Here is an 11691-nt window from a genome sequence, read left to right as displayed (position 1 = left end):
GGGCTCGGCTTCTTCACTTGTCGGCCCTCGATTGAGGCGCCTTGATCGTCACTTCCGGTGTCTCGGCTTCCGGCTTCCGGCTTCCGGCTTGTGATTCGTACGGGACGCCGCGGACGCCTCCGGTGAGTTGGAGCGCTTTATTCTTTTGTTTTGTTTTGTTTTGTTTTCGGTACGCGGGTCCCTCACTGTTGTGGCCTCTCCCGTTGCGGAGCACAGGCTCCGGACGGGCAGGCTCAGCGGCCATGGTTCACGGGCCCAGCTTGGAGCGCTTTATTCTTAACTTTCGCCGCTTTCCTGGCTGCGGGTTGCCATTCGGCCATACGCTCTCCTGCGGGAGCTGGGGGTGGGCAGGGCGCGGCGCCGGGGCCGGAACGTATTCGCGGAGGGTCGGCGAGGAAGCGAGGGAGGCATGGAAACTGACGCTTGGGTCTGGCTAGGCCCCTGGACTTAGGAACCTTGTCTCTGGCGGGACGGGTCGGAGCCGGGGATCGTGTGGCCGCTTCCTGGGGCTTCGGGCCGGGGCCGTGGGCGAATGTGCCTGGGTCTGGAGAGGCGGGGACCCTCGCGCATATGAAGTTACGGATAACTGGTGTTCTTTCGCTGGTGCGAGTCGTTTACAGCTCGCTCTGAGCCTTCAAGTGCTTGCCAGAGGCTCCCTTTTGGATCCGGGAGGCGACTCCCGGTACCCCAGCAGCCCAGGCCGCCATCAAACCTCGCGTGAGATAAAGCGAGAACTTCCCCTCTGATCTTTCTGCCTTCAGTTGGATCCTTGTCACTTCTCTCTCGTCGTCGTTCGCGACCCCAGTCTCCCAGGTTTCAGTTTAGGGCGTCGCAAGTCTCTGAGAAGCGTTATCTTTCCCCTGTTACCCGCACAAGTACAGTCCTTGTCTGTGGGCTCTTTCCTTGTCAGTCATTCTATGCTGTGCACATACTGTGGGTGTAAATGTTCATGGAACGAAGAAATATGCGGGGCACCAAGGAAATAAAGCAAGGCCACAGTTTGCAACTAAAACAGTGGGGAAAAATGAAATAGTGTGGTGGGTGTGAAACAAAAGTGCAAGAGACAGAAAACACGGGCTGAATTCTTAGGCCTCCTGTTTATCAGCTATGTAACTGGGAAAGGACTTGCATTAACCTGTAAAAGACATTAGTAACAGCTGTTCGAAGTGCTTACTTCTGATTCCAGAGCTGCTAGAAGTTTATTTCATTTAAGCTTTCTAGCTCTACTGGGTAGATTCTGTTACCATCCCCGTGTTACAGATTTGGACCTGGGAGATTAGAACTTGCCCTCAGTCAAGCAGCTAGTAAGAAGCATAGACAGATTTGAATTCAGATCCGACTGGCTCTAGAATCTGAGCTCTTAACCATCAGGTGGTACCGCTCCAGTCTCTCATTAGAGGTGACTTTGGAGTGAGGGCTGTTGGTGATAAATTAAGTAATAGTATGAAAGGGCTTTGTAAGAGTACCCATGAAAGAGTTCTTGGCAAACTTCATTAATGTTCTTTTTTTTTAAATAAATGTACTTATTTATTTATTTTTGGCTGCGTTGCATCTTATTTGCTGCACGCAGGCTTTCTCTAGTTGTGGGGAGCGGGGACTGCTCTTTGTTGTGGTGAGTGGACTTTTCATTGTGGTGGCTTCTCTTGTTGCGGAGCCCTGGCTCTTGGCACGCGGGCTTCAGTAGCTGTGGCACGTGGGCTTAGTAGTTGTGGCCAGCAGTCTCTAGAGCGCAGGCTCAGTAGTTGTGGCGCAAGGGTTTAGTTGCTCCGCGACATGTGGGATCTTCCCGGACCAGGGCTCAAACCCGTGTCCCCTGCATTGGCAGGCGGATTCTTAACCACTGCGCCACCAGGGAAGTCCATTAATGTTCTATCTTTATGATTTTTACTGGATATACATTTGCTAGTTTCTTTTTTCTTCAAATCTCAGTTTTTAAATTTTGTTAAAAAAGAAAAGTTATTAGGTAGATGGGAGAACAGTATCACTTGTCATAAGTGAAAGATAAGTATAAAAATAAATAAATGTATGGAATAAAAGAATGTTATTAAAATCTGACTAGATAATAGTGCCCCACCAAGTTTTCAGCCTGAGAACTGTTCTCCTTTTGTTTAAAAAAGAGGGCTAGGAAGTCCTCGAGAGATTTTAAATACTACTGCCAAACTGATATTTTCTGACATTGGGGGTTGAAAGAGTTGAAAAGTTAGTACCCTTGTGCTGTGTCCTTAATGCCATACTATCATACGAATGAATCCTCCCTGTTTAATAACGGAATATTTACTGTCTCTTTAGACTATTTGAACAGTTTAACCCACAACATGGATATCAGACCAAATCACACAATTTATATCAACAATATGAATGACAAAATTAAAAAAGAAGGTAGGTGCTTTTTTTAAAAAAACTGAAGTGTGTTTGCTTACAACCATCTTAAAAATTATACAGCTTCAAAAATTCTCATCTAGTCATCTTTCTCAGTGCCTGAAATAATGTTTTATCCCTTATTGTGTAAGGATTTTAAGGCTTTTTAAAGATAAAAATAGGTAGGGGCTGAAAATGTGTTGAATCTGTTTTCACTCATAGTTAAATGGTTTCAAAAACTTAAAATTAGACCGCTAATGGGAATAGTATGATGTTTTTATTAAAATATGTAACGTTGTATAAATAAATGGGGGGGGCACTCAGTGCCGTGTCATTTTATGAAGAATTTTGTCATAGTTTCATTCACAAATAACTGGTTTCCCCTCTAATTTTGTGCAGAATTGAAGAGATCCCTGTATGCCCTGTTTTCTCAGTTTGGCCACGTCGTAGATATTGTGGCTCTAAAGACCATGAAGATGAGGGGGCAAGCTTTTGTTATATTTAAGGAACTGGGCTCATCCACAAATGCCTTGAGACAGTTACAAGGATTTCCATTTTATGGCAAACCGATGGTAAATCATTCTTATTTTGGCATTAATCGGTGTTAATGGTATGATAGATGTATAAATATACCCTTGAAAATATGGCTGTTGCTTTTTGCCTTCAGTGAAGAGTGGGTTTCGGTTTATTTTATTTATGTATTTATTTTTATAGAAACACAGTAGTAGAGCTTATAATTCACTTCTTGATTTATGATAGTTCAAATAGGCAAAAACAAAATACATTGAGATGTAGAATATTTTAAAAACAATGGCAGTATAGGCAATATTCTCATCTCAAAAGAACTAGAAATTAATAATTACTCAGAAGATTAAAAAGAAACCTCTGTAAACTTGTAAACCAACACAAAACAAAAATCGTGGGTCAAAGAGGGAATCCAGTCTGAAGTTTCAGAAAGTACCATAGTGAAATACTGCGTGTCAGAAGCTATGCAGTCAAAGCACTGATCTGAGGACAGTTCATAGTTGTAAAGTCATAGGTTTTATTAATGAATAACAATGAATGGAAATTAAATAGTCACACGTGGAAAGTTTTAAACTCAGGAGTGACATGAGATTTCACATTTAGCTGCTGGATGAAGATTGGATTGTGGGGAGGGCAGAATGGAAGTAGGGAACTCAGGAGGCATTGGTATTAAGTCAGAGATGGTAGAGGATTGGATCAGGGTGGAGACAGTGTATATAGCAAGGGGCTCTAGGTGTGTGAATAGGTACGTAGTACCTTGGGTGTGGATTTCAGTGCTTTTCTTCTGGAACTGGAATGTGATGGGAAGGGATGTTGGGGAAAGAGCCGAGGCCCAGAGTTTCAAGGACCCATGTTCTCAATCTAGTTCTGCCATTAACTGGCTCTGTGCTCATGTTCACTTTCACCTGTTTAAAAAAAAAACAATAATAATAAGCAAACTGGATATTCTTTGGTTTAATTCAGAAGCGAGCAAAAACTCTATAAAGGACCAGATAATAAATATTTTAGGCTTTGTGGGCCACATACGGTTTCTATTGCATATTCTTGTGGGGGGGGGGGGTGTGTGTGGGTGTGGTTTTTTAAACAATCCTTTAAAAATTGTGTTAAAAAAAAAAAGAAAAGGAAAGAAAAAAGTACTTAACTAATAAGCCATACAAAATCAGGCCATGGGCTGGATTTGGCCCATAATCTGTAGTGCAGACCTCTCATCTGATCTTTTTTTTTTTTTTTAATACAAATGAAGAATCAGGCACAGAAAGCTTCTATTACTGTAACCAGTGGCATCATCAGGACTTGAAAGCTAATCTCCTGGACACACAATATTGTGATTTTTTCCCCCTAAACTAGGATTCAGCACCCTATCTGTAAAAGGGCCAGATAGTAAATATTTTAGACTTTATGAGCCAGATAATCTCTTTCGCAGCTACTTAACTTTGCCTTTAGGGCCAGAGAAGCAGCCACAGAAGGTGTGCAGATCGATGAGTGTGCTGTGTCTCAAGAAGACCTAACGTACAACACCAGGCAGTGTTGGCTGTGGTCAGTAGTCTGAGGACTTTGGTACCACGCTGTTTAATTCAGGACTGAGCGCTGTTTGTCTGTTACTGGAGCACATTTTCTTCCCGTCCTCCGTCCAGCTCTCCTTTTCCCATCATTTCCCACCTGACTGGGCACCATATATATAGAAAGTCCTGTTGCAGAAAACTGGGGGATAGTACCTGCATACCCCAATTTTCAGTAAATTGGCATTTCCTGAGACCAGTTTATCTTTCTCAGTAGTGTAAAGAAGTAGCATAAGTGAGATCTCAGTTGGCAGTAGCATAAGACTGGGTTTTAGTTTAAATGTACAGTTACATTAGTATGAAGGAACAGTTTCTTCTCGTAGAGGGTGTTAGGGCTGTTTGCTAGTTGGGATGACAAGTTTGCATGTGCCTGTGACTGAGATGCAGGAAGGCTGGAAATCGTTTGCTGCGTTTGGCACCGGCTTCACCTTGCCAGCTAATTATTTAAAATCAATGGAGAAAGCCCATTAAACTGATCTCATATTGAAGGTATTTTAGGACGTCTGTTCTCTGCCTTCAGGAAAGTAGTAGATACTGCCAAATCTCCCGCATCCTGGAAGGAAGAAAAGAATGTTCCTTGAGCTGTCTTGATTATACTTACTTAGGTGGTTTCAGTTGCCAACACACCAGATCAGAAATGAACAAAATTTTCTATAACTTGGAACTCAGAACAAAATTATTCTCTGTGATTCAAGGGCATTTGGTTATTTAATTCCAAAAATACCTCAGTAAAGTAGAACCATCTTCCTAAGGACTTCTGTCATGAAACCTTTGGTATAAATGTAAATCTTGCACCTTCTCTAAGCTGTGGGTGGACTTTTATTCCTGACCAGTATTTAGTCTAGACCAGGGTTTTCAGCGCTGGCACTTTTGCCGTTTTGAACTGAATACTTTTTTATTGTTGGGGCTGTATTGTTCATGGAAGAGTGTTTAGCAGCATCTCTGGCCTCTGCCCTCTTAGCATGACGACACACAGTGTCTCCAGTCAGCGGTGCCAGCTGTCTCCTCGTGGGCATTCTCTGGTTGAGAAATGCTGCTCTAGACCAGCCAGCTAAGAGCGAGGGCTGAGGTCAGAAATTTTCACAGGTCATAGGGACAAATACAGGATCACCCAAGATCTGTTCAGGTCAGGAAGAAGGGAGTTGGGCGGGAATCCCTGGGAGCAAGTCAGAGTTGGTCCCAAACTATTTCTTTTGGTTAGATGATGACATGCAAGACTAGCAGAGTTGCTCGCAGGGTAAGTCCACTTGGAGCTGCCATGGTCCAGTAGCCAGAGGAAGCCTCAGGGACTGAGGTATCGTGGGAGGCCTGCCGCCCCCCTCGGTTCCCCCGAACATTCAACTATGCAGTAATGCTTTAGGCCAGGGCCATACTGCTCAAAGTGTGGGCCCCACCATCCCCTTTGTGCTTGTTAGAAGTGCAAAATCTCAGGCCTCACCAGACCCCCTGCATCAGGATCTGCACTCTTACAAGCTCTCCAGGTAATTGGATGCACATTAAAGTTCATGAAATGCTGTCCTAGACCAGTGTTTCTCAACGCTTGTTCCCTCATGTGTGCTGTGCCTGCTGGCTGTGGCGTATTACTCATGCAAGTGACCTGGTTGCACTAGCTGTGATGCCATCTTTTTGTTTCCTTTCAAAGCTTTTTAAATTTAAGTGGATGCCACTGTTAGTCATTTCATTTAAAAATAATAGACCAGATTCAAGGGAAAGTCATTCTCAATCTTTGGTACTTTAACTTTGGAAGTAACAAATTCTATGCATATATGGACCCTCTATGTGTCCCTGTAAGGGATAGACAGCTTTCCAATGCAGTTTTCTCTGTTCTTTTAAATGGAGAGGGGTAGTGGTGCAGATATTTCAGTCCTGTTTTTCTCATATGAAAATCTATGGTTTTTTCTTACAATAAACACAGTTGAATCTAACTTTGTCCCAGTTGTGAATCATGGGTCACAGTTTATTTTCATTTGGTGCTCAGTATATTTGATAGATTTCCTTAAGTATGTGTTTAAAATTAGCTCGTATTTGCATAATGAAATTTGAAATATTAATGACAAGTGTAGAAACAGCCGTCAGCATGATGAAAAGTAACTTGTTTTCAAATAATTAAAACAGCGAATCCAGTATGCAAAAACAGATTCTGATATAATATCTAAAATGCGTGGCACTTTTGCTGACAAAGAAAAGAAAAAAGAAAAGAAAAAAGCCAAAACTGTGGAACAGACTGCAACAACCATGAACAAAAAACCTGGTCAGGTAAGATGGGCAAAAGTTCATTTTTGTTTTTTGGTGTTAAAAATTTGATAGAGATGTCTGTCTTCCATTTGAGGGGTGATCTTTGAGGCACACATGTACACATGTGTGTGTTTAAAGGTAGATTTTTAAGAAGCTGGAATGGTTGAATTCTAAAATTCCAATATTTGTGTTTAAGCAACAGATTAAAATAGAAACCTTTACATATGCAGATTTATATTGAACAGTTTTTTTTAATTTGCATGACATTTAGTTCCATCATTCTCTAAAATTTGTTAATTTCTATTGGCTTATTTTTCGAGTTCTGTGTATAAATAATACTGTAGATGTTATCTTTAATCATGAGTATGCCACTGAAAGCTGCTTTCTTGGAACAGTTCAGGAATTCAAAATCTAATTTAAAGTACCAGATAAAGATGAAATTATCATCCAGAAAGTAGTTACTTTGGGATTGAAAGTGATTAGAAATCAGTTGTACTAAGTATAATGCTTGACTTTTTTCTAGTTGTTTTTAAAAAAAGGGAAAGACTGGTCCTTATATTTCTCCATAATTTTAAAGCTTAGAGGTTGAACTTTATGATATAGACCTTTCAAAAACATTTGACAAGTTAAATACATAAATGTTGGAGTCAGAGTTTTAAGATGTAAAATCTCAGTGAAAGTAAATAGATTTAAAAAATCTGTTTGTTAATCTTATTTTTATGAAGTAATTTAAAATGTAAATACCTGCTGCTTTTTTAGAGGGGTTGGAAATGTTAACTCTTTCTCTATTTCTTTGGGTTAGGGAACACCAAATTCAGCTAATACCCAAGGAAATGCAGCACCAAATCCTCAGGTAATATTTTTTTCCATGTGATACTTACTTTAAAATAAAATTACAAGACAATAACAATAATTACAACAACGTGCATGTCTCCAAAAACAAAATGATTCCATGTATAAGCCACAGTAATGTGGAAACTCATTCATCAAAACGTTTTAATTTTCTTTAAGAGGGAGAAAACAAAACCTGACTTTATTCCTTGCTTCCCATGGTGAGTCAATGACAGAATCAAAACGATAGATCCTAAGCTCTATGAGGTCAAGGAGCAAAATGGTTGTTTACCGCACAGTACATGGCCCAGAGCTTTCCAGGCTTGTGGCTTGGTATCCATTCCCATTAGCTGAAGCACTAACCCATCTTTTCTCATAGAGCAAAGTTGTTTTACAGTTAAGTTGCCTTTGCTCTTATTTCCTCAGCACATACATATTTAAGTCTCCTGATATAGACTTATCAGGAAACTCTTTACCAAAGAGTTTTAGAAACTCTTTACCTAAGCTTCCCAATAAAGGCCTCAAAAAGAAAGCCTGAGTTATGTACTAATGGTTTCCCGATTAATCCCTTGGGTGCTAGGGTCTGACAGGGTCCTTATATCCAGGGAATTCCTTGCACCACTGAGGTTTTCCTCCTCTGATTTTAAGTTATTTGCATTTTCTTGCATTATCTACTCTTTTGAAGTCTTTCAGCAATTATAGTCCAGTTCACAAATGCCAGCACTTAATTCTCTAAGCCCTAAGTTGTTCTTTACATTTCATCTTTTTTCTTCCACGAAATTAGCCTGAAGACAGAGGCTCTTACATATAAAGACCTTTTCCTATAGTTCCGCTTAACAGTGTCTGTATGCACTTAACTTGTATGTAACTAGATGCCATGTATATCTCATTTTCTCAGAAGAAAAAAACATTAAAAATTGCCAAGCAGTGGTTCTAAGTGGAAATCTTTCTATTTCCAGATTTTCTCACACACTGGGAGGTAGTGAGCGATAGCGCAGAGGATTGAATATCTGAGGGTTAAGCAGCTGAGGATGGGTGACACCGATGCCTTCTCTGGTTTGTTAGGATCGGTTATATAATCCAGACGACAGAATCCTCCCGTTCCAGCTGACCTCCAGATGCTTAAAACTTAAATATTGTTTTAAATACCGTTAGTTAAATACTTAAAAACTGTTAATAAGATTTATAATCTTCCAGATATTTATTAAGTGACTTGAATGTCTACCTTGTTTGGTTACTGTTAGGTTTTTGCTTCTCTGGTGTCACTGTTTCTCAGCTTTAGTGTTTGATGTAGTAAGATTTCACAAGCCTTAAACGGTGGAATGTAGTTTTCTGAAGTTTAGATTTTAATGTAAGAGCCAAATGGTTTACTGTACTTTTTATATTTACAAACAACTTTGCCTTTTTTTTTAATAGGTCCCTGATTACCCTCCAAACTATATTTTATTCCTTAATAATTTACCAGAAGAGACTAATGAGATGATGTTATCCATGCTGTTTAATCAGTAAGTGTTTTCATAAACAAGTCTGTGTTCTGAGAGTCTCCTGACAGGACAGATAGCACTTCCCTGGGTTGAATCCGTTTGTATATCACACAGTAACTCCTTACAGCTTCATTGAGTTGCTCCAGGATTAATCATGAATTGAAGCCAGTCTGCAGATTTAGCAAATAAAAAGCTAGATTACCTGTAATGTTTGAATTATTAATTCTAGTTGATGAGTAAAACAGGAAACAAAGCTTTGATGAAATGACAGAAACAGAATTAGCTTACATGATTCCTGCAGTTCTTTTCATGGTATTAATTATAATTTAGGCTCTTTCATCCCACTCAGGATTCTTGCTGGGATGTGATACTTTTCCTGGACTCATATCAGGAAGTTGCTTACCAAATTTAAACACAGACATTTGTGTATTTGATATCATCTCTGTATTTACATGTATATAAATTGTTTACATGTATAAAAATTGTTTTAATTCTTTATAGGTTCCCTGGTTTCAAGGAAGTACGTTTGGTACCTGGGAGGCATGACATTGCTTTTGTTGAATTTGAAAATGATGGACAGGCTGGAGCTGCCAGGGATGCTTTACAGGGATTTAAGATCACACCATCCCATGCCATGAAGATCACCTATGCCAAGAAATAAGATTTGGGATAGCTGCCTTTAAAGGACTTGGTGTTATGTATAGTTTTCGTTTTGATAACATTTGGTCAGGCCACTTTAATAGTTGGGGGTAGGGGAAAGTGTATGTGAAATTTTTGTAAAGGATTTAAAACATTACCTAGTCTTTGTTTAGCCTTAGTGAACTATGAACTGTGAAGGCCTTAATTTTGTACAATAAACTTTTATTTGTATTCTGTACATAATATTTCATTTATTGGCCCACTGTCCTATCATCAAATGCTTATGCTAGTCTAGAACACAGCTTAAGGTATATAAAACTGTAATAGGATGCTTTTCTTGTGTGTTTTTTTTTTTTTTTTAATTCATTCAGTAGCCAGGACTTCCTCTGACCACAGCCAGGAAATGTTCTCTCTGATTTTTTTTTAATTAATTAATTTATTTACTTATTTATTTGGGGCTGTGTTGGGTCTTCATTTCTGTGCGAGGGCTTTCTCTAGTTGCGGCAAGCGGGGGCCACTCTTCATCGCGGTACACGGGCCTCACTATCGCGGCCTCTCTTGTTGCGGAGCATAGGCTCCAGACGTGCAGGCTCAGTAGTTGTGGCTCACGGGCTTAGTTGTTCTGCGGCTTGTGGGATCCTCCCAGACCAGGGCTTGAACCCGTGTCCCCTGCATTAGCAGGCAGATTCTCAACCGCTGCGCCACCAGGGAAGTCCCCTCTTGTGTTATTTTGGAGTAGCTAATGGTAGATGCTTTTCTAGTGTTATTTTGGAGTAGCTAAATGGTAGAGAAACATTGAACCACTTTAATAAAAGTAAAGGAGAATTAGATCAAGCACTTGATTATATTTTCTGTAATGTTTTATGTGTATGAACTGCCATCCTGGAATTCATTTTTTTGTTTGTTTTTGTTTGTGGGATTTTTCTTTGTTTTGGGTGCACCACATGGAGATATTAGTTCTCCGACCAGGGATCGAACCCGGACCCCCTGCAGTGGAAGTGCCGAGTCCTAACCACTAGACCGCCAGGGAATTCCCTGTTTAGTTTTTTTAATGATTCTTTTACTAATGATAAAAGTGATATCCTGGATATGAGAAGAAGGTGGGACCTGGGCAGGATCTAAATTCATCTTCATATTCAAATAAATGAGCATAGTATTTGCTGGTAATAGACATTTCACAAATCTTTTCATCCAGTTTTTAATTGAATAAAGGCCATTTAGGAGTAACTGTACTTACTGTTTTCTGGGAAAACAGATGGAAAGGGAATATTGTCTTTAGACTTCACATTTTATGCTCTTACCCTCTTGAGGCAGGGTCGTTCCTAAGGAATACCTGCTCAGTTATTAACCTCATTATTGAACAACCTCCAAAGGAAAGATTTTTAGTCTGTAATCTTTTTGAAGACTAGTAGGCTGACTTGCAAAGGTTGCCAATCCTAATCTTGCTGCCTCTTTGTGCTTCTTGAACACGGATGCTCAGATATTTCCAAAGCTCATTTTCTGTAGTATTTGATTTCTACCTAAGGCTATTGATTCAAGTCCCCTGCTAGCAAAACCACAGGTGTCTATAGAAGTGGACGATTTTTTATGTATAGTGCATGGTAAAGTGACTATTAATCACTTTTTGTGTTCCTGTTTTAATATTTCCTGGAACAAGACTTTTCCTTATCACTTAGATTTTTTTATGTATTGAATATATATGGGATACATATTTATAGGAAGACCACTTTCAGAGTTATGTAGATTTTTATCGCATCACTCTTGTGCATACATGAGGAGGAAAAAGCAGAATAATTTTTATCCCTTAACTTTCCACCTGCAGAGTCTGATTCTTATGAATAACTTTTTAACCTAGTTGTCAAGTTCATGTATGTCCGTAAAATGTATTAACAGTGAGTTACTAGAAAAAAGACCATGCTCTTGCATGTTGACAGCAATGCCATTTGCTAGTACATTTTCTAACTGCTTGCTCTCAGTGACTGTCCTTAGCTTGTCTCAGAAGATGTTTCACAGGACTTCCCTGGTTTTGCAGTGGTTAAGAACCCGCCTGCCAGTGCAGG

General features: G+C 40.0%; 1 protein-coding gene across 1 annotated transcript; it reads left to right on the top strand.

Annotated features, from left to right (window-relative positions):
* Nucleotides 1-58: 58 nt before the first annotated feature.
* On the top strand, nucleotides 59-11683 carry SNRPB2 (small nuclear ribonucleoprotein polypeptide B2). The gene is made up of 7 exons (XM_030872529.3): nucleotides 59-122; nucleotides 2290-2379; nucleotides 2758-2930; nucleotides 6558-6698; nucleotides 7480-7530; nucleotides 8925-9013; nucleotides 9494-11683. The coding sequence occupies exons 2-7, from the start codon at nucleotides 2316-2318 to the stop codon at nucleotides 9651-9653; spliced, it is 678 nt and encodes a 225-aa protein (XP_030728389.1). The 5' UTR covers nucleotides 59-122; nucleotides 2290-2315; the 3' UTR covers nucleotides 9654-11683.
* The last annotated feature ends 8 nt before the right edge of the window (nucleotides 11684-11691 follow it).

This window comes from Globicephala melas, chromosome 15, assembly GCF_963455315.2.
Source record: "Globicephala melas chromosome 15, mGloMel1.2, whole genome shotgun sequence".
NCBI classification, from domain to species: domain Eukaryota; kingdom Metazoa; phylum Chordata; class Mammalia; order Artiodactyla; family Delphinidae; genus Globicephala; species Globicephala melas.
The sequence above is the reverse complement of the archived record's forward strand: the minus strand, read 5'-3'. Positions and strand labels throughout refer to the sequence as shown.

Excerpts from the sequence above, each read along its gene's own strand:
- SNRPB2 (XM_030872529.3), top strand. The coding sequence starts at position 2,316 with ATGGATATCAGACCAAATCACACAATTTATATCAACAATATGAATGAC. Across the intron at positions 2,931-6,557 it reads CATTTTATGGCAAACCGATG|CGAATCCAGTATGCAAAAAC; the intron begins GTAAATCATTCT and ends TAATTAAAACAG. Across the intron at positions 7,531-8,924 it reads ATGCAGCACCAAATCCTCAG|GTCCCTGATTACCCTCCAAA; the intron begins GTAATATTTTTT and ends TTTTTTTAATAG.